Source organism: Ciconia boyciana, chromosome 15, assembly GCF_034638445.1.
Source record: "Ciconia boyciana chromosome 15, ASM3463844v1, whole genome shotgun sequence".
NCBI classification, from domain to species: domain Eukaryota; kingdom Metazoa; phylum Chordata; class Aves; order Ciconiiformes; family Ciconiidae; genus Ciconia; species Ciconia boyciana.
This window is the reverse complement of record NC_132948.1, coordinates 14898411-14923909: the sequence shown is the minus strand read 5'-3', so window position 1 is coordinate 14923909 and position 25499 is coordinate 14898411. Positions and strand designations below refer to the sequence as shown.

The following is a 25499-nucleotide window of genomic DNA, read 5'->3' as shown; positions in this document are numbered from 1 at the left end:
TCAGCGCCACTCCTAAGCGATGCCGGATGCCTAAAAACCAGTGATGTAGGAGCCACTCTATTGCCCTGGCCACAAAATGTTACTAAAGCTTCTTGTACGTACTTACTGAAGGTGTTTTTGTCTTGTTTTGGTCTGTTTTTGTTATGTGCGATGGCATATTGTACACCTAATCTGAGTGACAGACAGGCAACAAGGTAAATAAGCTGTTAGAAAGACAACCCCCCCAACACATGAAAGCAAGCAAGCACAAATACTCAACTCCAGATGTAAGCTTTTAAACAGAGTAACCTGCTATATACCAAGGAATCTTATGATTTTAATTAGTCAAACAAGGCCAAATAATAAACCATCAACTACTACATTACAGGAGAAAATGTACTACTATTGCTGTTTGAAATCCATATCGATTCCCATCTAGCCTGCGAGTGAGTTATTAATCACTCCAATTAAATCATGAACACAGGTCTTTACGCTGAAATTGAACCCCCACCAATAGATCAATAACTCAAACCTCCAAGAGCAATTACTGCTCAGCATAATAGAGCAGCTCGTTACAGAGAGCTCCACGCAGACCACAATTCTCTCTCTCCTATCTTTCACAGGCAGTGCAAACAAACTGGGGAAAAAAAGATTTTATAACTATTATTTTCAAAATAAACAGACATCTGCTTAGAGTTACCTAATCTCTCTCACATCACAGAGGCAGATCTGCCAAGGTCACATTGGAGACATGATTACATTTTTTCACAATTTGTTATTCTAGCAAAGCCCTGATAAGATTGAACTATTGAAGTTCACACTCTGGTTTAATTTCAAGAGGTTAAATGCCAAATCCTTTTCTTATTGCTACAAGGAAGGGATCTGCCAGGCTGCATAATACCCTGTGTGGGCTAAGACAACAATTTTGTTTCATCTGCACAGTCTTATGAAGGTTTTGATTTTTTTTTTTAAAATGACATCACAGAACTCCAAACTCCCAAAGAATCACTTAAAGTCAAATCAGAAAGTGGGACTGTTCCAGACGAGTGCGAATGACCTTTCAGACCTTCCAGCCTGGAGAAGTTAAGTCAATGGCTGGCTGAGAAAGCATACTCGCTAACCAAAACCAGAAAAAGTCAAGAAAGAACATTCTCAAACACCAGATCATCTCTGCTGGGAACGGGAGATGATTAACCTAACCAGCCAAGCGTACGCAGGGTCACAGAAATTCCCATCTCTGCCTTGGAAGATAACTGATGCTTGTCCTGATGGAAGGAAAAGAGGAACCGTCCGTGCTCAGGCTCTCCGAGTGCCGCCGTGCTGCTTAGCTCCCACGTCCTTTCCAGGTGAGAGCCGTATTTCTGCACGCATCCTTGCTCCTGATCGGCCTGCCCCTTCAAGCAGGCCCCTGAGCGCCATCCATCATCCTTCATTAGGGAAGCTATTGGCAGCCAATTAAGTGGTGGTGGACCCACGCCATTGAAGCTAATCAAGATGAGTTCATACTGTACCCTTCGGGCTGCAGGCACTGGCTCCTGTCTACGAGGGTTGTCACGTTCCTGCTTCTTCCCCTCACCGGCTCACCGCTGGATATGTCGAAACAGCTTTGGCCAAGGCTCAGCATACGCACGGAAAAATGACACCAAATCAGGCAACGCAAGAAAACAAGCAGGTAGAGGGGCAGCGCTACGGCTGGGATCTCACCGTGGCTTTCCACCACCAGACACACAAATAGCTTTTGCAAAAGGGAGGGAGGGAGAGAGGGAGGGAGATGATCTACTCCCCACTGCAGCAGAGGCAGAAAGAGGCCAGACAACAGTTTTCTTCCTCCCTGAAGGTCAGAGATTGTAACTGGAGCTAGATCAAATCGTCTTTTCTGGAATGTGGTATGCGCTACTCACGTGAACTACATCAGCTCAAAATCCAACATCCTACACCCACCTCCTCAAAGAGAGCTCATCTCTGGTCTCTAGATGACCACATGCATCAAATTCTGTGCTCCTGGTTGGCTTTCCAAACATTTTACTGGAAACACAGAGGCACACAACAGACCCTTTAAAACACACACAGACACACGCGCACCCCAAATTCAGCCCCTGGACAGACGCATATGGATTCAAACCGGCTTCTCAGCCAGTTTGAATGGCTGCGTTTCTATATAAACCAACATTTTAAAGGGAAAGAAACCTCTTTCATTTTCACCCCTTCCTGAGTCTATAGATAAGGATACAAAGAAGCACGTCTCTCCACTTAAATCAATGTGTGAGCATTACTTAGAGCAGAGAATTGCTTGTAACAGTGTGTGGGATCCCCTTTCCCCAGAACTCAAAGGCCAAGCTGCACACGTTGTTAGGCTCCTAATTGACACCATTCAAACCTGCTGAGCTTCAACACAGAACAGCAAGGGGATCCAGATTTGCTTGAAACCAGCTGTGATGGACCTGGTCTCCTCAGTTCCAACCATAAAGCAGGAAAGGCCATCAAACTTCAGCTCACACCAGCAAGAGCAAAGAGTGTTTCAGCTGAAGGCTACTGCAGGTTCTGCTACTGCAGATCCTTTCATGGAAACAGGGGTGGCATCAAGCCAGCTACGCAGCCCAGGAAGCCAGTGAACATCTACAGGACCAGGCGAGAGGGATGAGCAGGAAACACGGCTGCAGAGTGAACTTGTGGCTCTAGCGGAGAGGACTGAAGATGCCACGGAAGGAAGCTCACCTCTAGAGTTGTGCTAAAGCTGAAGGAGCCACAAAACCTGCCCATTCCCCACACGCTTTGTGCCTACCAGACCTGCTGTTTCAGCACATCGGGCTTTGTTTAGGAGGCTCTGTGCTAAACTCTGCCATTTATATTTTCAGGGGTAACAAAGACAGCAGTAATATTTTCTAATGGATTTAAGTCTGCAGCAGTCTTTGCTAGGTGTCAGAAAACTGCACAAAAAGACCCATTGTGCCTGTGTGCAATCCGCAGTTGAAGTGCCAGAGCTGCTTTTCTGGCCCAGGAAAGTCAGAACTGAAAGATGTAAAAGGGTGGCAAACAGAACTGCTTAGAAACCGTCTCAGTAACCTGACTAACTTCCATACCTGATGTTATGGCTGGAGTTGTGAGAATAGAAAGTTCTGCTGCAAGGTGACTTAGTCTCTGCTAAACAGGAACGGCAAGGAGTGACCGACCATGCCCAAATTAGCAAACTCCTGTCTTATTTATTTGTTAAGGCCAGCCCTCACAGTTCAGTAACTGCTGTCACATTAGTGATATATGCTTATGATTTGGGAAAACAACGCTTGAGATTCAGCGCTTGTCAAGCAGGGCCAGCGCTTTCCAACCAGCAGCTGCCCATAGCCTGCAGCCTCTCCCTGCCCTCCCGCCCCAGCCCCAGGCACGAGGAGGCACCTTCCCGGCAGGTCCCTTGCTTAGATTTAGTAGCAGCACATTCCTACTCTAAAACAACACGTGTAGCTGGTACCAAATTGCCTCCATTTTGCTGACAGTTATGCAGTAGCATCTCTTTCCATTAACTTTGTTGAGAATCTAGGGTCAAGATGAAGAAAAACTGGAAGAATTTTCCTGCAAGCTCAGGAGCAATAAGGTCTCCCACCTCACTCCTATATGCATGGTCAAAATCCAGCCCTAGAGCTGCTGGAATGGCATCTTAAGAAAAATTGAGATATTGAAATTAACAGACTGAATACATTCGACAACATTTCAAGTTGCATCATGGATAATTAAAATATTTAAGGGACAAGCTGCAAGTTGTTAATCAGGGAACATTGACTTGAATGGTGTGTGCCCTTTGGATTTGGTCCCTATGGCAACCAAATATTCACTCCAAAAGGATGTGCTGGAAGAAGCATGTCAGGAGCTGCCTCAACGTTTTAATCCACAGAGTGAGCAATGAATAAACACAGCTACTGACAAGCACAGCACAGGCAAAAAAGGTTTGTAAACAGCATTAGGAAGCCACAGATGGCCTTTTGCTTTTTAAGACTGAAAAAGTCCACTCTTCCTTTAAACACACCCACTATAAAGATCAAGGAAACGACTGTGCTGCACATGGGGTGTTGAATCACAGGTATTAGCTACTGGTAACAGAAGTTTTACAATAGAGGAGCTTTTCTTCAGTTTCTAACTTCTCAATCCTTGAGAAATTGTGATTGTGTTTCCACTCCCCGTATTGAAAGAATGTTTCATCAAAGTCTTCAGAAATATCTTTTCTGTCTCACCTGGCTCAAGGGGAGACAAACTTTGAGAAGGCAATAGCATGCGAAGGACAGCTTCGCAGCATGCTCGAGAAGGAAAATGTGAGGGACGATTGGCTTCTCCTCCAAAACAGGAAGGGTGGCTTGGTACGCAGTAAGGAAAAGAAAAGAATACTTCACTGCACTGAGACAGCAAACTCCTTCAGCATGATCTCAGAGTGTGTGAAACGCAGCTGCGAAGCTCCTTCCAGCTTTCTCCTTTGATGAAGTGTGAATTCTTCAATGGGCGGTAGAAATTTTGGAAATACTTTGGTGCCGGATCTAACAGAGGAACATTGTGTTGTGCACTGCAATGGAATCACACCCTGTTAATGAAAACGTACTCCTGAGTCTCTTCTTGTGTGAGGGTTTATGGCTGTGGAAAGAAATCTCACAAGGCTGGAGGGTGCTGGATGGTGCGAGGCTGCATGGACTGCTGCGATGCCAGCCTGAATGTGCAAAAAGCCTGAAACACTAACTCAAGACTTGTAAACCCAAATGCTTGCTCTACACTCCTCTTCCCCCGACTCCTTGGACTCCCTTTACATCCACCGCGGCGGCCCTGCAATGACTGTTAGGCTTAAGCACAGCGACTTCAACAAGGCTGCCGGATGGAAGCGGTACCTTCAGCTGCAGGCTGTCAAGGCCATGGATGACGCTTGTGATTCTGACATGCATGAGGACTACTCACTGCAGTGAGGGAGAATCATTCAGCAGAGCATTCATTGCCCTACTAACTGATGTATTTGGCTTTCTTGGTGACAGGGCTTTGCTGGGAGCCCTGGCAGCACACAGCTCTGTCCTCTCCCACTTCCCAGGCACAGCCCCGACTCTCACAGCCCCCACGTTACCCCCTGGGCTGCACTGGGCAGGCACTGCCACAGCACTAACCTCCCTCTTAGGCAGCAAACCCGTACAGACTCAGACGTCTGTAAGGATAATCACAGGAATTGTTTCACACAAAACTGCTGCACGTTTTTATTTCAGTATTGGGTGAAAGAAAGAGACAAGTATCTGGGCTTAGCCTGCAGATACTTTTCCAAGACAGTAATTGCTGCATAATTCATATTCTTGTTTTCACGTTTGCCGCGTGTACCAACAACCCTACTGAATTCACCGTAAGTTTTTCCTTCAAGTCCTCTCCATGTCACAGTTTTTCCAAACAGCAGAAACACAAACAAGCAGAAGTGCAGCACTAAGCAGCAACTCCGGTTTGGCGAATTCCTGTAATCCCAGATTCTTGCAAAGTTGGAGGGGAAAGTGGGGTCCAAGCTAATTCTTGAAAGTTTCCACTCCACATTAGGCCAGCAGACAACATCTTTCACTCATTATATCTGTATTTCCCTGCAAGCAGTTCTCTGAAGTCAGAATTGAGCCTTCGTATCTCTACCCAAAGCCACCTGCTCCCCATCAACTCCAGATCACACAGGCTGGAGGAGTGCTGCCCTCTACGTGAGGCCAGGCTCATAAATAGTAAGTATTTGCGACTGATAGGAAATCTCAGCACAGTTAGAAGCAATTTATAGCTTCCGCACCAAAGAGGCTCACAAAGAAGTGGTAGCGATGATGCAGGTCCTCAACTCAGCCTTTCAGCAATGGTTTGAGGCACCTTTGCTCATATTAAACTAACTGGAGATTACGTACTAGATCCTTGCAGGGAGGGGATTCCTTCTTTCAACAAATGCACTTGTTCTAAAGGACCCAAAAGGGTAAATCAATCCAACGATTACAAATGAAACACCTCACCTCTCAATGGGCAGAATCCAAGTTCTGGTGCCACTGGTTTTGTTTTTGAGGACAACACTGCAACTGCCAGCGGTTCGTTTCAAGGAACCACCTCCTCCCACATTAACGTATTCATTTGCAAAATCTATCACACATGTTGCGTGCAAACTGGCTGAGAGTTTGATTCAGCTCTGACAGCATGAGAGCCTCTAGCCCAAATATCTGAAAGTAATAAAATCCACAGCATCCTCTCGACTCCTCACGCTAACAGTGAATTGACCTATATTTACTTTGCATTATCAGTAGTGGGGAACCTACACAGATATGTAACCACAATTACAGACAAAACGGAAGGGGCATCAGTTTCTAACATGTCTCCACCTTAGCTTCCTCCTCCCTTGGCTTGAAGTAAGGATCCTAATCCTACACCTAGCATTTTGCCTTTCCACTAATTCTCTGCTGTAACAAGCAGGGAACGGGTAAGCCCTGTTCAGCTCTCAGATGCAACTGTAACAAGGACCACAGATGAACCTGGAGGACCAAGGGCCTTTTCGCCAGAGCAAGGCAGGACTGGGACACCGCATCGCAGAAGAGAACAAAGCTGCCCGGCTGGGCGGCGGTGCACGTAACACCGCTCAGCATCCTCACCCCTCTGCCCTGCCTTCTTACTTTCCCTGCCATATTCATTTTGGTTTTCTTAGGTATCTAACCAAACTGCAACAGCATCTCTTCATCTTACACAGAGGCATGTGCTTGTTCCCAGAAGATGGGAAGCAGCACCACTGGTCCATGCCGGGGCTGTGGACCTCACAGTGGGATAACTGTCACATGAAAACGCAAGCAATAACCCAAGTTTTTGTTACCGGCTATTCTCATGGCTAATGGAAACGACTGGACTATCACACCCTACTTTATGATCACTCCACAAACAGAAATTAGGCCAGGAGGGACACAGCACCCATCATTTCATATATAGACACAGGAAGCAAGGGAAATTATGAAATAAACCCTTGCAGACAGTAGGTGTTCCTGTGTTTTTAAAAAACTTCTCTCCAGCCCTTTGTTTTGCAGGCAGGCTGGCTCAGGGCTGGGCTGTTCCCACAGCTCTGCGCTCCCCAGAGCTGCCGGAGGCTCGGAGTAGCTGCCCTGAATGAGTACGTTTCTTCCCAGTAATTCATTAAAACCAAAGCCAGATTTCCCTTATGTTAGGTGCTGCATGTTTCTGAAAAATCCCAGCCTCTTCTAAGACCAAACACAACCAAGAGAGGCAGGAAGGAAGCAAGGATATTCCTCAGCATGAAAGGAGGAAAAAGGCACTGAGGGAGCAGTCGGCCTCTCCGATGCCACACCACGTCTCCAGGGACTAAAGCTTTGCTGCATCCACAAGATAAATCCACCTTCTCCCCCTCTTCCCACAGCAGCACAGAACAACCCCCCCCCCCGTTACCAGCTGGATGCCAGTAAAGGTTTCCCTTTTCTTCCTCGTGTAAGGCATTTCCCACCCCTTCATTTTATAAATTACCAGAACAGACATTTAAATGTTCAAGAGTAATCTGAACTGAGTATTCATGCCTTGGGCATTTTTATGCTCTACAAGGAGAGAAACAAAAGGGCCTCATTTAATACCTCCCTACAGCATTCCCCGTTCCTGCTCTTCACTTGTGAATCTCCAAAGGCAAAATCTTGGCGGTTCAAGGTTCCTGCAATATCCCAGCCCTCCCCTCTCCCTTTCTAAGAGCGAGATGGGCTTTTAAAGCAAACCTCGCTGGCTGACTAGAACAGGTGGTGGGAATCCTTTAAAGCAGAGAAAAATCATTTGTAACTAATAAAAAGAGAAGAAAATTCTGATTCCCGTGGTTTTATTAAGCACTCGCGGGAGTCATTCGGACGGCAGGCACATCTGCCGCTTCCGTGTGCTTCGGTGGCTCCCTCGGCGCTCCAGCACCGGAGCTGCGGGACGGAGAGAATGAACGGCCTCCGTGCACCTGCACCCTCCGCCTCCCGGGATGCCAAGGACTGGGGTGGCTCTGCCTGCTTTACGGGGGATTTTATGAATGCTGCATCAGTCCCAGAGCCTGGTGGGCCAGGCTAGGGGCTGAGCCTGTCTTCTGCCCTGGATTTTGAGATCTAGCTTTACAAAACCAGCAGAAGCCTCTATCTTCTCCAACATACAGAAACCATCCAATGTTTGAACAAAGTTTTGTGCCAGATCAAAAAGCCAGACTTGCAAAACCGTCCTTGGGGCTTTGCTTTTATTCTTTAACAAAACCCTCCCCTACAATAACTTCCTGATCCTCAGTCTTGGAGAGAAACATCACAATATACTGAGGCTAGAATGTAGCTTCATCTCTTGCCTTATAATTGACATGTAAAGAAGTCTAACTAGGAAAGGACCCCCAGGGCATGGCTGGCAAAAGCTGGGTTTGCTGTGTGGCACTTTGAGACAGCAGCTCTCCTAGAAGGTAGGGGAAGAACTGCAGCCCCGGGACAGCAGCTCGCTCCCATCTCCAGCCATGCTGTCTGCCTTTCTTCTTCCCTTACTGTCAAAACTGAAGAAGGGAGAGGTGACAAGCTGGAAAGGCACGGCCAAGACTCGAGAGCAAGAATTCAAAGCACCCCTGCCACGCTCCAAAGCGCTGTTATGGCTGCTCCCTGTGTGCAGGGAATTAGGATACGGTCCCCAATCCAGCTACGAGCACAGGAGGCAGAGGAATAGATGTGCTTTCTGCAGAGACCTCAGGTACTGCTCCTTTTCTGTATGAGTTGGCAAGCACAAGGTACAGAAACATCCATGGCTAAGAGCAAATGCTGGAATCCAGGTTTATCTGGATGGGATCTAAGGGATGCTTTGCTATGATGTGGCCAATGCAGTTGTTTGTTTAAGAGTTAAAAGGAAGGGATACTTCTTCCTATGGAGGAGGACCAGGAAATTAAACCTGGACTTGACTCAGATCTCCCTCCTTCTCACGTGGGTTTCTCTCCACAAAGAGGGGGTGGTGGTGAATGTTCTCCAACTGGGACTTCCCTTTCCTCCACAAGTGACTTATAGAGAAAAAGGTCTGAAGTCCCTGCAGTCTTCTACAGATATGCCACATCCTGGAGCTCTGGGCTTCTCCCCGTTTCTTTGCTTCTCCATACCAATTTCACCCCTTCACAACCTGCACCGAAGTCATTTCGAGATGCGCGTGCCCACCCCTCCCAGGCGCAGCAGCTGGTGATGTCTGCATGTATGTTTGGTGACATGCTAGCAACTGAACCGTTTCTCAGCAGACAGTCCCACAGCAGTGCCAGAAAGTCTATTTAGTTGGTAAGTCTACAACACCCGGCATAGGCCTTGACATGGTCTGAAACACCACTGCAGTATTTACATCCCTTCCAAAGAACCACAGAAACATTCATCACTGTACGGTCAAGCTCTGCTAGTCACATACCAGCACTGGCGTCCTGGAGAAGGACTGTATCACAAACAAGCGCCCACCTCAAGTACCTCTGGGGTATTCAGCATGTTGTGGCTGCACTGAATTAGTTTCTGACCAGAAAAGAGAACACTTTCTTCAATCATGCTGTAGAAATGTTTTCCTTACGGCCAAACTTCAGAAATATTCACCACCCGATATTGAGGGTGGTTTTTCTAAGACCTAAGGATCATAAAGTAGCCACGTGTTTAAACAAGAGGTCATTATCCACCAGCTCCAGGGTTCGGTGCAAGCTTCTAAGCAAAGAGCAATTTGAAAATAGAGCTGTTAAAGCACTAACAGTAATTTAGAGTAGTTTAAGTTTCTGTTTTACTGATTTTTCTGGCCAAGATTCATAGGGCTATCAAATTAGCATCTGGATATCTTGTTGAGGGGAGTAAAGTCAATAATCTAACAGAGAAACCATTTCGCTTCTCTTTGCTGCCGCAATCGTGTGACTTCCATCGATACTCGGACCTGGAGGCAAAGGACACAAGGACAATGTCCTACAGCAGACGGCAAGCCCCTGCTTTGTCTGTCACACAGCACAGTCCACTCCCGATTCGAGAAACAGCAATCAGAAGGAACTGTTTCTACTCAAGATGCCATAATACCAAAGGTTTAATATTAACTTATTGGTTCCTGACACAATTACACGAAGGGAGATTTTTCAAAGGCGCAAAGTCAGCAAGAGATTAAGCGAGGGTTTGACCCAAACCTTTAAAAGCCTTGTAACCACACAGTTCGCCTGCACCGTAGCCTGAAAGCTTTTCAGGACCAACAACAGTAGCAAATCACAACATTTGTTATTTAAATAACTGTGCTCTGTTAACTCTTTGCAGAGAAATCTGCTTTACCCAATACCAATCTCCTCAGTCTCTCTAGCTTCATCTACCTGACGTGGTGAGAAGAGAGGCTCCTCCACACCCTTCCCTCCTCTCCCTCTCCTCCACCTCCGGACAGCACAGCATTTTCAGCATCGGTTTGTGCCGCACTCAGTGCTCCACATCGCCAGACCGGTCAAACCCACAGTCGGAAGGAAAGACGCCTTTCCATCCCCACCTCTGGAAAGACGCAGATGTGGTAGGAAAAGCCCTGCAAACTCCCCTCGTTCCCTTTGAAACCCGAGGAGAACAGATGAGCAGCACATTTGAAATTAATTACAGCAAAACCTACTGCATTGTTCTCTCCTCCCCTTCCTTTTTCCCCTGACCCCCTCATCGCAGAGCTTTCACTGAAACCTCTGTGGCGTGTATATTTTCCTAAAGTCGCCGGGGCCAAAACGGTACAGCTGAGACATTCACAGAAGTCAAAGAAAGTGCAGAGCCAGGTTAGCGCGCAGGGGTACAATAGTTCCTTAAGAGCGAGCGTCTCCCCCGCCGCCGCCCCCCTCCTCCCAAACCTTCCCTCTCTAATGAACCTTTGGTGTCTGTCCACAAAAAACAAACATCAATCAGGCAACAGGCTGTTCCTTTTCCCCTGTTGCTAGTCTGAAATAACAGTCATCCCCCGCTGGGCTGGGAACGCCACTTCCCTCTCCAGCACACATACGGGATAATAAGGGGGAGGCGAAGGAGGGAGGAAAACCCGCTCCGAGGTGCCAGAATACACAGCGAGCCGTGCCTCTCGGAGCCAGAGAAAACTTGGGAACACAACAGCTTTTGATTCCTCCTGCCCCACTGGGCACGTTAATTATTTAATAGTTGGCTTGTGAATTGGTGGTGGTGGTAGGAACAGGGTGGAAGGGAAATCAGGCTTCTCCCCCCGCCCCAGCCCCCTCCTCGCGCTGGCAGAATAGCGGGTGCATGCACACACGCGTGTGTGTGCGCGGCTTCGGGCACGCCTGGGAACCTGCTCTGAGCTGCGTCCTCCCTCCGCCGCTCTCACAAGACCCTCCTTGTTGGCTTGCGACCGCAGCGGCTACGGACAGCATGGGACGGCATCTGGATCAAATGAGTTATGGGGCACAGAAACGCACCCTGTCTGCTCTCCCTTTGGAGGCTGATATTTTTCGCATATTATGACTGGGGGAAGGGCACTTCGGAGTTTATATTGGATTTCAACAGAGCTGGAAACGGAGCTGCAAATCAAACAGAGATCGGCTTATGATTTGCAACCAGGGCTTTCTAGGTGTCTGAAGCAACACTTTGGAAGGAGCGTGGGGAAAAGAATGTAACTACATCTCATTTGGATGGAGAGGACTCACAGATGTTAGGAATATTTTTGATCAACAGCTTTCCTGGCACTGCTTGTGGTGGAATCCACAACCTTGACGGCTAGCTGAGTAAGAAAGTGCTGGCAAGCTCCTGTCTGCATGCAGGCAATTTGCAATGCTGCCAGTCAATATTTCAGTGAAAACAAAATTGCAGGGATCATATTAAAAGAGGGGAAAAGGGAAAATAAAACAAAACAAAAACCAGCCTTCCCTTTTAAGGGAAACTCTGATATGACCCGATGGGAAAGACCCTCCCAAATCACAACGCACTCCTTGTTTGGTTAAAATTAACACACTGTGATGGGAGTCCTGCCGTGAACGCGCGAAGGCAAGCCCGCCAGCAGCAACAGAAGCAGACGCAGCAAGAAGTGGCTTTACACGGGGACACCTGGGTGGCATGTTTAGTACAGGCCTGCAGGAAATGATGCAGAAAGAGGTTTATAGTTGTGTCCATTTGGTGGAGGAAATGTATGCAGCAGGCACGGGTCTGAGCCAAAAACCTGGACCCGGTCCTCTTCAACTGTCAGGAGGAGAGGGGAAGGGATGGGAGGAAAGGAGAGCTTCTGCAGCAATATTTTCAAATTTGGGTCTGGATGTAGCCATACTAGCCTGTTCTTAAAAGAATGGTGTTCTTGGGGGACACAACAAGCGGTGTAGCCCAGGCAGCATTTCTCACCGGACCAGCCTGGAGATGACTGACACAGGCTCTCAGGGGCATCCAAGCTCCTGGCACAGCTCACACCATCACTTGGAGCATCTTTAGAGCATCTCTGAATTACTCCCTTCTCCACGGCTTGCAAAAGGGTGCTCAGAACCACCGGAGTCGGGCCCTTTTCTGCCCTGGCCTCAGGACTAAGCTTGGCTGAGTACGCTGCCATGGTCGGTGGGGAGCCCTCAGACATCTGCTTAAGGCTGCTTTACAGCATGTACTGCCGGAATGACATAAAGGGGCCAGAGACTGGCCTGTAACGCAAAAATATTTCGGGCCAAAAGGTACATTATGCTCAGAGAATTTGTTTGTTGGTCCAATGAAAGGTATAAAATAATCTGCTCCACTTTGGTTATTAAATTGATCAGGACAGAATGTAATGGACATACTCTAGTTGTTGGTTTCAGGTTTCTAGCTCAGTTTTAGGGACCGGTTCAATAATAAAAATAATGACAATGTTCATTATTGTATAAACATTCAATGCTCACACTGTAAATTTCTTCCTCCAGCCATTAAGTCTGTATTAAATCAGGTTGTCTCTGCAGAGCTTGCACTGTGAGTGCCTCTCGCTGTGCCCAGAGAAGGCCAGCCACGTAGGAAAGCAACTGGCTGGGGACAGCTTAGCTGTTTGGATGCCAAATCACAGTACCGAGAAAATTAAAACGTTAGCTGCTTCATCCAACAAGGCTGGCCCTTTTCTGCCACCCGGCTCTGTGGATAGCTTCCAGGGAGCGGGCTCTGGCTTTGCTTCTGCAGTTTAACATCACGAGTCAATGCAGTTTGAGGTGGGTTTGCAAACTCTGATGTGATCTTTGGCGATGCTGCCTGGTCCTACACTTCCCAAGATGTCACAAGGACAAGGACTCATGGGCCTGAAGGGACAAACTCTTCTTCCGTGGGTTTCACGCCACGAGACAGGGAGCGTTTAGGAGACAGATCTCTCTCAGAACTGGATCATCAATAAATATGGAAATACGGAACAAACTAAGCAGACACCAGCAGCAGATGCAGGTTCACAGACGTCTGCTTATTACCAAACCTCACTCCAGCTGAGACTTAAATAGCCTCCTTTATGCAAAACGGGAGAGGGAGCAGAATTGAAGGAAACTGGCAATTACACAATTTTACTTCCCTCCTAGCCCATTCGCTTTTCATCAGGTGGCTCTGCGCTCGCATACGAAAGGCGCTTGTGAGCTCTAAGTTAAGCTCAAAGCCAGCTTGATACTTTCCCTTCACTGGGAGGAAGTCTCCGCGTGCTTTTCTGGATGCAGTGGAAAAGCACAGGGAACACGTTATTTTATATTATTTTGAAAGCATCAGGAGAGCCTGAGAAAGCATCATGAATGCCGGGACTTCCAGGCTGCACCATCCCTCTTTTCCAAGGCTGCACCTCTCCCGACCACGACGGTGCTCCGAACCAGACGCTGGGGTCTCAGTGCAACCCCTGCACCAGGAGTTATCTGCATGGATCCATCTGCAGTCTTCTTCTTCCTCACCTTTTAAAAAAAACAACTCCTTTTTGCTAAAATCTCCACCCAAACTCTAGTGGCTTGACTGGCGAAGAACCCACCATCTCACAGCGCTAGAAGATGTACTTGGGCGCAATCAGGCTTTCCTAGCTTTGCCGCTCACCTTGCTGATACCGTTTAAGAATGTATCTCCAACAGGCAAAAAGTTAATGTCCCTTTCATTGGAGAGAGATCTGGAAGTCTGACTATTCCCTTATGGATAAGTCTTAGAGAATTTATTAGTGATGAAACCAATATGTTTCTTCAGAAACTTAATAGGGTTCCATAAAAATTACTTCAATAACTTTTAAAATTTAATGGCGAACGAGAACCTTTCCACAGGCTTTTTGAACTGTCCGACAGAATCCCATAGCGGGGATATAATTCTGCAATAAATTTTGCAGGACGGTTAAAAAAAAAATATAGAAAGCTTTTAATTTCCTATTACCTCCTGTAAGACTTTGCCATCAATTTAAAGCAAATAAATGAACTAAAAGCACTGCAGTCACTTTTCTGTCCCAGGGATTTACAAGAAAATATTTACTGTTTGGAGAAAAACCCAACAAACTAGAACAAGTACCCTTTTCAGAAACACAGACGTGCAAACACATACACTATGCCAAGTCCTGCTCTCTTATACATTGGTGTAAACCCAAATAAATCTAGTGAAGTCAATGGAGTCAGTATGGCTTTACCCGGCTGAACCGGCCCCGGCGCACAGAGCAGCGGAGATGGAAGGAAAGCCTCACGCTGCGAGTCCCCGGGCAGCTCGGCAGCAACATTAACAGGCTCCACGGGGAACTGTGTTCAGCCCTTGTCAGCAGGAAGGATGGTAAGCGAAGCACAGAGGTGAGAGAAGTGGCGAGCACATGCGTGCATGGCTCGCGCCGTTATTGAAGGAGAAAATGGCAGGAACCCTGTGGGCTGAAAGCAAGCCCCGAACCTGGCCTCCCTCCTCCCCTCCCATGGGACAGGACCAGAGCGCTACCTCACTTACAGCGGTGATTTCAAATGAAGCTGATATATATACACACACACACACACACAAACCAACCAAAAAACCAGAAACATAGCATGAACTACTGCTGCTCGCCACACAGGCGGATTGGGACAGCAGGGTCCTGCTCATCAGCCACGTCCCAGTCGCGGGAGGAAGGCCTCGGCCTCTGCGGGGCTGCTGAGAGGAGAGGGAGATGCAGCGAGGTGCTGACAGCATCCTCGTTTCCTGAAGTCTCCGCTGCTGGGGAGACTGGGACTTACAGACCCCGCCAGCGTCGCACACAAAAAAGAGTAACCAGATCCATTTGCAATTAAACAGCATGCCCTGGTTTCATTGATCACTCCCATTGATTGCCCAGAAGGAAACACAAGCTGACCTGGGGTCAGATCCAGCTCCCCCCTGCACCAGCCTCCTTACCCCCCACCGCCTCGTCGAATTACTTGTCGATCCTCAGCCTGCCCTGTTTTACGCCGGTGACCTGCACCGAGCGCAGGGTTACCGTGTCTGCGGGAGTCCCTAATGGGCGATGACACGGCACAGGATAGCTGCCCATCGGTAACCTGTCAAACCGCTTCACCAAAACAGGAACACAGAGCACGGGGTGGAGAGTGGCGCGGAAAGGAGCATCAGAGAGCTTAACAAATACAGCACAAGCCTAGGCTTGCACAGCGTGGCACACACCGCCGGCACAGGTCAATGGGGGCTGAAGAGAAGGAGGACTCTGCTTTGTGAGGAGCAGGCCTGATTTAAGCGGGGACGTGGTGGCTGCGGCATCCTCAGACCTGTGCTAGAGGTCCAGACACCTCCCCTCGCCCCCCACCGCAGTGCTAGTCCACATGAATCAGGTTTATACCCGGCGTTTAATTTTCTAAGAAACTGAAGCTTTACAAAATCTTACATGAATAAAACATGTCTCTGAGGTATTTTAAAAGCAGAATCAAGAAGACCCGATAGCTTTGTGGGGGTTGCAACTGCTGCTCTTACCATCACCGCCCTACAGCATCCCGCTGGCGCTGAGCCACAACCTGCACCAGCGTCCTGCAATCCAGGGACAGCAGCTGGAAACAGCACTGAGACTTACCAGCTTGGCTTCCGCCGCTCAAGAAAACAGATACGCAAACTAGAAACAAGAAGCAAAACGATGGTACCTTTCGACCATCCTTTAGAAGTCCGGGCAACGCAAGCTACTACACACATTTGGAAGGAATTCTTTTTTCTTTCTTTTTTTTTTTTTTCTTTTCCTGATTTACAGTTTGATGGTCCTTTTATCTACTTTCATACGAACCGAGACAAGCTAGAATGTGCCTACTCAATCAATATGAGTTTGTGCTGGCACGTTCAGGATATATATTATTTTGCTTTTATAGTTTATTTTAAATAAAAAGTATAATTAAAGAAAATAAACCACCCACTTCATAACATTTATACAACGAAGACTTTATTTATTTTATTTACGTTTTGGTGGGCAAGGCACAGCATGCAGTTAGCTTTCTGTGATACTTAACAAAGCCGCATTTGAAATTTAAAATCTTTAAGGAAATGAACAAATTCTGCGGAGGAAGGGCAGTTGAGCAACGAGACTTCTTACATTACCCTAGGTAATTGTGCATATATACATTTCTGCGTGCCTCTCTCTACTCCAAAAACATATCCATGACTTGGATGCTTTAAATCAAAAAGCAATTTCAGTCTGTAATACTCAAATAAATAATTAAACACGTTTTATCTCCTACAGTATTGCTTCTATTCATTCTAATCCCACTGACAGGAATGCAGCAACATACCCCACATCCTTAAAATAACAAAACAAAACACAAGACACCAACCAGAAGGCCTGGAAATGTTTATAATTCAACTTTTCAACTCTCTTGGCTGCAGCCTGAAGCTACAAAGAAAGCTCTATGCCGGCTCACTTGAGGGAGACAAACCCGGAGATAGCTGTGCAAACCACATGGCAAACGGTGCAAGCAGAACCTGCCCGCTCGCACAAAGCAGCTCTAACTTTGGGAGGCATACAGCACTCAATTTGTGTTGAAGTTAATAAATTACCCACTTTTGCAGTCTAACTGAGTTTTCCAAAGTCAAACGGACGGTGTGGTTAAGGTGAATGGTCTCTCCTACTTGTCCATCATATTTTCACAGACAGCTGCCATGGATAGGGATGGTCATATTCGGACCTACTAATAAATACTTATAACATAGCTAACGGGAGGCAGAGAGTACATGCCCACTCCCAAAGAGAAGGCTGAGAGCCTTCCAGAGCCTGCAAAATCAGAAAACTGCAAGAAGACTGGAAGACTGCGCTTACTGCACTAGTTTCTGTGTTTGGTTTTGTTTGAAATGTGGCTAACTGGCTGTGACTTGGGTGATTATCTCGGTTACCCACACTGTTTGAACACCAAAGTCCTCCTCCTTCTTTGGCCACTGTATAATTATATATATGCATATGCAAGAAAGCTAATGTACTCATCCAGGCGGTGACAAAATTAGATAGAACTTTTCAAAAAGAGGATGCTGCGATAGGCTCACACGCTGGATTGAGCAGTAGTTCAGGGCATCCAGTACTGCCAACCCCCCAAGCATTTACAAATCACGAACCACCTTTAAAATGAGGTTAAAAAAAAAGTATTTGGGCTTTTTTTTGACTGCCTGCTGGCTTTGAAGCACAGAAGAATCAGAGTTCCAGGCTCTCCTCTGTAGCCAGGAAGACTAAAGTCTAGCTTAAAAAAAAAGAAACTAAAGCGTAGATTTTTGTGCAAGCCTCTCAGGGCCTGGGTTTCATGAAAAACACAGAATATTGTAAGGTTGTGATAAAATCACAAGAGATGCAAGATGGGGAGTAGAGCAGCTGCAGAGCATCCTGAGCACTGTATAAATCATAACAATGTGGTTGCTATCTAAATGCATGCGTTACTTATTTTATTTATTATTACAGACGCTGCTGTGGAAGTTTTTGCACGCCTGTAATTATGGTGGACCCTTGTCCAAAGATTCAGCTGTAAATTATCATCCCCCTCCAGTCCCCTGACTGCGCAGGTAATCACGCACAAGACGGTGACCTCACCAAAATGTAACCAGAACCTCAGGATGAAACTGAGATCGAGAGACGGGATGCATCTCTGCTTTTCCCGCACCTCAGACCCCGCTGTGGACCCCATGCAAGAAAACTGGGAAAATTCATGATATCTCTCCTGACCTCCATTCCTGTAAACCACAGCTAACTGCCTGACTGGGTGCTGTGAGACTTGTTTGCTCTGTGTCTACGCAGACGTCCTTGCGATGGAAAGCTCGACGTCCTGGCACAGCGAGGTAGAGGCCCTGAAGGAGAGGTGACCTTGACTACAGGAGATGCTGTCCCAGCCCAGAGAGGGAGTCTCTGACCCCGACAACCGGAGGGAGAGGGCCGGGGGACAGGACCAGAGGCAGAGCGAAGCACGCAGCAGCACGGCGAGCACGGGAGACACCGGGCTCTCGACTCCCATCAGCGCTGAGCAACCATTAAGCTGTGCTGCTGCAAACCTGCGCCAAGCATGTTATTTTGAGCTCAGCTGGCGTTCAGGTTGTTTTCTGCTTCACCGGGCGCTCACAGGTTCCTCCTGGAGAGCTGACTTGCTGCCCTCCCGTCCTGCCCCGCTGCCCCTCCTTTCCCCTCTCACCCCACCTCACAGTAATAACCGAGAGTTTTTAACAGCATGTCCTACACTGGAGGTTGTGTAGTTCCAGCTTTTAATATGATTCAGTGTGACAGTTTAGTGCTGAATTTAAAAAAAAAAAAAAGGGGGGGGGGGGAAGAGAAGACGTAGAGACAAAAAGGAGAGACAGTCCCCTTAAGGCAACAACATTATGGAGCAGTGATCTCAGAGGAACAAGGGTTCTTCTCTGGTTCAGATGTGCTTGTCAGGGCTCAGTGTCATCTCTGAACAAGAAATCTCTCTTGCTGGCCCAAGGCACAGTTTCGTGGCCAAGAGGACAGAAAATAAAGGGAGGGAACTTCAAAGGACCATAAGCTGCATTAGCCCGCTGGGGCGGGTGGCTGCGGCGCATCCCATGGCTGACAATTACGACCTGCACACCAAGAAAGCTTGCCTTCCTCTTGTCAGAGGGATAAGACACAGGCTGTGAGCTTTAGAGCTTTGAGGATGTGTACAGTTCATGATGAAAGATAGCACTTCAAAGCTCTCCGCTTAGAAACCCAGGGAGAAGTGAGAGTGGAGGGCAAGCAATCTTTTTTTCCTGGGGGGTGCATAGGCGGGGGAAGGATAAGACTTATTTTCACTGTCATTTATTATTGCTATGAAAATGAAGCCTTGCACTGTTTATGGAATCTCTCATTAAAAGGATCTCTTGATAAATTGCTTGATAAACATTCATTAATTAAGTCTCTCAGTGCACTTGGCTGACAAGCATTAGTCTTCATTTCGGAGGAGGGGGAAATCAAGGCATGGAGCTCAGTGAGCCCCCAGCCAGCCCGGGGCAGAGCTGGGTCCCGGCCAGTCGCCCCGTGCCAGCAGACACATGGATCACACTGCTCCCTCCGCGTCCAGCTTGATTTTGATCCAAAGACAGGAGCTACGAACTCGGCTTCAGCAGACTTCAAAGCCCTTGTCCCCTCGCTGCTGCCCAGCGCGCTCTGGGACTGCAGGGCGGCTGTGGCTCCTCCGTGGGCACCTCGGCTGGTGGGCACCTCGTGGGCACCTCCTGGGCACCCCTTCCATCTCGCGGGCGGCACCTCCACACCCACGGCCTGCCCGGGGTTATGGACGGAGACACCACAGCTGCTGCCCAGCCTCCCCTTACTCTGCGATAGAGATTTTCCTCGTCAGGGCCCTTGGCCAACGCTAAAACCATTTGGGAAACATCTACTTTAAGATGCCTGTTTCACCCTAACCCCAAGAGTGGCCCTGGGTTCAAACGCTGGGGACTCAGCAGGTCTCCCAGGCCGCAGCTGCAAGTTACTGCGGTAGGAAAGGCAACACCTCTCCCGCTTTCCCTGGCACACAGCAGGTCTGGAGCAAGGAGAGGCGGGAGAAGGCTCAACCGCCTCCAGCCAGACCCATCAGGGAAGCCCACTGCAGGAGGGAGCCAGCAGCAGGAATGCGACACTCAAGTCCTTAAAATACAAACTGTCCTACCCCCCGCCCCACGTAAAAATACCATCGCAGCAGGCAGGCGGAGGTCCTTGCAGCGACTCGGGTGAACGTCCCTCTCACCTCCCCAGACCGACAGCGCGTCTGCCCTCCCATCCATCGCCACCGCTCCCTCTGCCTCATCCACCCACCTGGAGACAGAGGGACAGAGCCGGCTTTTGCCTACGCCCCCCCTGCCCTGCGTGGCACTTGCCTTTCAGAAAAAGCAAAGGACTGCCTGGGAGATTCCTGTCAGAAAGGAGCTGCATAAGAGAGCAAACAGACCTTTATTATTTGTTTATCGATTTATTCACCAGGAGGATGTAACAACCGGCTCTCGGCAGCAAATGCCCTTGTAACTCTGTGCTGCAGCGACAAGTTGGCTAAACAAACGCTTTTCTGCGTCAGAAAACAAAGACCTGTCAGCACAGCAGATCAGGGATTCTCTGCTTTTACTTTTAATTATTATTTCCTTACACAGAGGATTTAATCTCCTCTTCTCCTGGAAGCTCAAAGTGCCCCATTCAGCCTATTTCACAGCTGTGACTACCGAGGTCACCCCGGGTCAGGACACCTCTCTCCGCTGCATAATAGCGACCGGTCCCCGAAGTGGACACCTACGCCGTGCATCTGTTGTTGCAGATGAACTGGTGTCAAAAGGAGGAGCACTGCCGCCGCGGCAGCGCGGCAGGGAGGAGGCGAAGACAAACGTTACCCAGAGAGCCCCAGACAAAAGACGCTGCTCCCCAGGCCTTTTGTGGAGCTGTGAAATATGGTCAAAGGTTACGTTTTACAGCTGTTCCAGCCTCAAATAAGCGAAACCCGTCTATCTTAATACTTAATTGCATTGCTAAGCTGCTGATAAACTAGGACAGCATAAAACAAATATGCAGGGCCAAACACATCCCCAGGGAAAGTTTGTGGGAACAGGGGGAGTTGCACCAGACAATGAATCCGCTTTATTGTGTTTTAAAAGCCTGGTTACCTTCAATAAAAGCTGCAGCATGGATGTCGCAGATTTGCTAGTTAATATCTCTCCAAAAAGGCCGCGAGTGTTTACAAAAGAAGGGCACAGCGCAAATGCCCACGGGAGAGGACGAGCACGTGCCGCGCCACGCGTGTGCCCGTCAGGAAACCGTGCTGAGCTAATCCCCTCCCCGCGCAGCCACCACGGCTCCAGCCCCGGAGAACACGGGCCTTAAATCAACCCTCTTATCTCACAAAAGGAATTTAAGCGCAACGCTTTGAAAGTCACTTTCTCCCGGCCATATGGCATCACCGAGCCTCGTCGTGTCGGAGCGGCGTTCATTTGCATGTGCGAGAGAGAAACCTGGCTCTTGCGTTGCGGGAGTGATAGCAGGGCGAGGGGCAGAATTTAGTGCTGTTTGGGTTTCTGCACAAAATCTTGCCGAGGCAAATTTCTCTCGCCTCCCAATGCAAGTGCCAAACGCCGAGGCAGCCCCCAGCAGAGCTTGCCCGCAATCGCAGCCCGTGCCGATCAGCAAGGCTCCATCGGTGCAGGGCCAGGGTAAAAGAGAAGCCCGAGACAAAAATCATGATCTGAACCCAAACCTTCCCAGAGCTGGCAATGTCTACACCCACAGTAAACCACACAGGAACAGGCTTAAGTTACAGGGATTTAACAGCAGTGAAGACAAACTTCAAGACAGCAAATTCACAGGCATTCACACATTTAACTTCCTGATAGGGAGGTATTTTGAAAACTCATGTTGCTGAGCTGCTCCCTGATATGAAGGGGTGGGGGATCTCAGTCTTCAGCACGAGGAGGAGCCAACAAAGCTGCTAACGCTTCAACATAAGCCTCTCCAGCAGATCTCTGCGCCATGCATTTATGCAGGATGGCAAGATTTTTGTTTTGCTGAGGGAGAGCCGTATGGGCAATCTGGTTTGCCTTATCAGCGAGCCAAGGCTGAGAGAAGAGAAATGCTCTTCCCCACCATTTATTTAAACTTCTCTCCTTCCCCCAGATAAAGCTGCATACTTTTGTAAAAATATCTGCAAATGTAATAACATAATGGGCTTGTCATCGGTTTCCACATTTGGCATTGAAAATCTGCAAAGCTTGGAAAGAAAGAGAATTCCTAATACTCACCGCTGCTAAAGAGCCCAGCTATAAACCGGGCCTGGATCCAGGAGATGGAGCACACAACCACCAAAAACGCCTTTCCATGGCCAGCACCTACTCCTACACAACTGCAAATTACTCCTTTCTTGGGCCTCTTGAAATAGCGCAAGAAGGTTATTTCATCACTTCTTATTAATGGGCCTCATCTCCCCTCTGTGGGGTATTTGCATGTCCCTAGTATTCATTATTGCTCTGAACTGATTTTATTCCGCAGCTCAACGCTGCAGAACAGCCACACGACCTGACAATTCTTTCAGAGCCACACCACCACCCTCCTCGCGTGATAAAGTGGAACTGTTCCCAGCGCAACGCTTTCCATCATGTACCACACTTTGCCCTCTCCAAGGCTGCTTCTTCAGTATTTTTGCCCAGTATCCATCGTGGTGAGATTATCCCCGGGAACACATCAAACTAGAGGAGCCCTGTTTTACGGCTGTACTAAGCCCTCAAAGGAGGGCTTGGCGTATTTAGAGATATGTCACTGTACCTCCCAAGGGGAATCTGAACTGGCACAGTCTCTTAGCAACACCCAGTGCGTATCACAGGTAACTCTCAATTAATAGTAATAGCGGGAGCCGCGAGCCGAAACCCTGCAACGCGCTGAGCACCTTCCACCTGGTTTTGGAGAACCGAGACGTACAGACACAAATGCTCTGTGCGCGCTGGCAGGCGAGGGATGTGCAAGCCCTTGTAAGGATACCACAGATAACACTGACATATTGATTTGTTTAAAAGAAACGAGGATTTGAGTGTATTAGAGGGAAAAACATATCCCCTACAGAAAGGCTGACTTCTCCTTTGTCAGTAATCCCTCTCCCTAAGACATTTGTTACAAATCTGACTGGTAGGGAAAAAATCCCACCCCACGCTGAGACAATGCAGCCTAAATTTTAACTTACTCATCACAAGCCTGTAAAGCTGATCTTTATGACAATGTGTGTGGCAAAATTAAAGGCGCTGGCAAAACTGATGTCCTGCTATTCGCACGATATGGATTCACAACCCAAATCTCTTGCTCTAAGAAAAGGAAAGCATTTCTCCAGATCACTTACCTTTATTTGCTGCAGGGGAGAACAGCTTCTCAGAGCCTACAGAAGCCTGAAAAAGAAAGAGAAAAAGAGGGTGAGTCATACTAAAGGAGAATTTAGGAAGGCTTGCTCACAAAAACACAGCTCATAAAACAAGTCGGTTATCTGTAGACCTGCAATTACACATTGCACCTGGAGGGTGCAATGTTGTGCCATTAAAGAATAAGCATGCATCCTGAGAAGATGAAAGCAAAGCGTATACAAGTACTGTCCTGATCTCACCCAACTATATCCTCCTGTCTCGTTTATTTAGGCAGCCATGCAATGCACAGCTATTTTATCCATGATTCCTCATATAAAAACAAAACCAGTGTAACTGCTATCAAGCTGAAGAAAAAAAAAACAACAACATTTCAAAGCCTCTCTCGTTGAAAATAAGCTCATTTCTTGCTGAACATGCAAAATGTAATTTGTGTATTGGAAACACAAGTTGCAACTGAACACATCCGTATGAAAGAGGGTGTTACTTAATATTATGCCAAATGATAGGTACATGCTGCTATGCACTTAGTTGAGTATGAAATAAAACGACTTCCTCTTGGAAGAAGCCCGTCTCCTGGCAAACTGGGTTGCACTATGCTGTTTGAACTCCACGGCAGTGAATTTGTGCTCCTCACAGCTCTGGGAAATAGTTAAAGAAATCCAATTAACCTAAACCTTGTAAACAGCTTCATGATAATCAGGGTCACTGGGTTACAGACAAGATGATAATGACAGACAGGGAAAAAAAGTCCATTCATCATCAGTAAAGCTTTTATGAGTTAATTTGATGGCTTCCTTCCCTCCCCCCACTGATATCAAACAGTCAACCTATTTCGACATAAGTTTTTCCTCCTCGCTATCTGATAAAATAGCAAGTAGCCTCTACAGAATCAAAGCTGGTCTGGGAGCAGGGAGCACAATCAACATTACTACCATCTACAAGATAGCTGAAAATATCATCAACGTTTTGGCACTGACTGCTGCACGAACAAAATGGGGTGAAGTACAAAGCTGAAGAGCAAAAGATACTGGACGTGAAAAAAGCCTTTCTCCCCTGGCTCTGCTTTAAAAACAATGAATTAATTCAACACATGGCTGAACTAAGTTGATTTTCTTTTTTATTTTATTGATTTTATCAATATTTATCAAGGTGCCTTGGGAGATTTGCATGATAAAGAGCACTATGAATTGTATTACGTTGTTATATATTTTAAATGACGACTCAGAAGGAAAAAAAACAAACAGTAAAATGCAAGAAGATCTGCATGAGATAGTAAGAAGCAAGAAAGTGCGATTTATTAATGTTATTTCTAAGGAAAGTGGCACTGCAAGCACTGAATGTCTTACTTAATGCAAATGCATAAAAAAGAGAGGGAAAACAACATGAAAAATAGGTTGAGGCTGAGACACATAAGAAAGAAATTCTGAATCATGTCCACGACAAAGCTGCACGTGTAGCTGTGGCATGTATGATCGTTACACAGCTCAGCAAAAGGACCCTAAAATCTTAGGGAAAATCAGTTACCTGCACGATCCCTTCACTGCATGGATTAAAGAGAGGAAGAACCAGGATTAAACAAGGTTTTGCCTAGGCTGGTTTGCAAAGAAAGTGTAACAGCGTCACACAGCAGCAACAACAGTGGTGCATAAAACGTTTGACAGCCAACTCTGAATTTACAACCCATTGTTAAGAGATTTTTCACTTGCAATCAACACAAAGTCACCACGGATGCAGAACACATCTGCAGGCTCTGGGAACTCACCCATACTAAGAGCTTACACAAAGCCAGGACCTAGCCTCAAAGCACTCCATAAGCACTAGGACACGTGGCAGGTGGATAAATAAGATTCCCCCATTTTATAGGCAATGAAACTTCGGCGTGGCTTGCACTAAAGCCCAAGCAGTAAATCGGCAGTCGAGCCACAAATCCTACGTGCCGGTCTCTGACGCCGGGGTGCGGGGTGTGCAGCCCACGAGAGGAGCCCGTTCGCCGGCCGCCTGCCCGGGAGAGCTGCCCTTCCCGGGTGCCATCCGGAGCAAGCCGCCGGCTGCAGGACCTGCTCTGGCAGCAGCAGCCACTCCGGCTGGGAGAAGCTTTACGCTTCGCCTGGTCTGGGAAGTTGGGTCCCGTTGACATCGCTTTATGGCAACCACCAGCTCATTCCCTTCTGCGTAGTTCAGTACCGAGGATTTAATATAGACCGGCACTGTTTAATCATGAGCTAAAGATCTCAGTGCTACAAGTCCAGACTATATAAACACAATGTTTAAGGAAGTCAAGCAAGAAAATTCACTTTTAAGAGGAAGTAGAACACATGGGTTATTGCTCA

At 47.6% G+C, this 25499-nt stretch overlaps 1 protein-coding gene across 18 annotated transcripts in view; it reads right to left on the bottom strand.

Annotated features, from left to right (window-relative positions):
• FBRSL1 (fibrosin like 1) overlaps nucleotides 1-25499 on the bottom strand; it is a 555468-nt gene that overhangs the window by 37334 nt on the left and 492635 nt on the right. For all 18 annotated transcript variants that reach the window (XM_072879771.1, XM_072879790.1, XM_072879783.1 and 15 more), the window contains one exon: nucleotides 23151-23196. In XM_072879771.1, the coding sequence (XP_072735872.1) occupies nucleotides 23151-23196 (46 nt within the window). The remainder of the gene's footprint in view (nucleotides 1-23150; nucleotides 23197-25499) is intronic.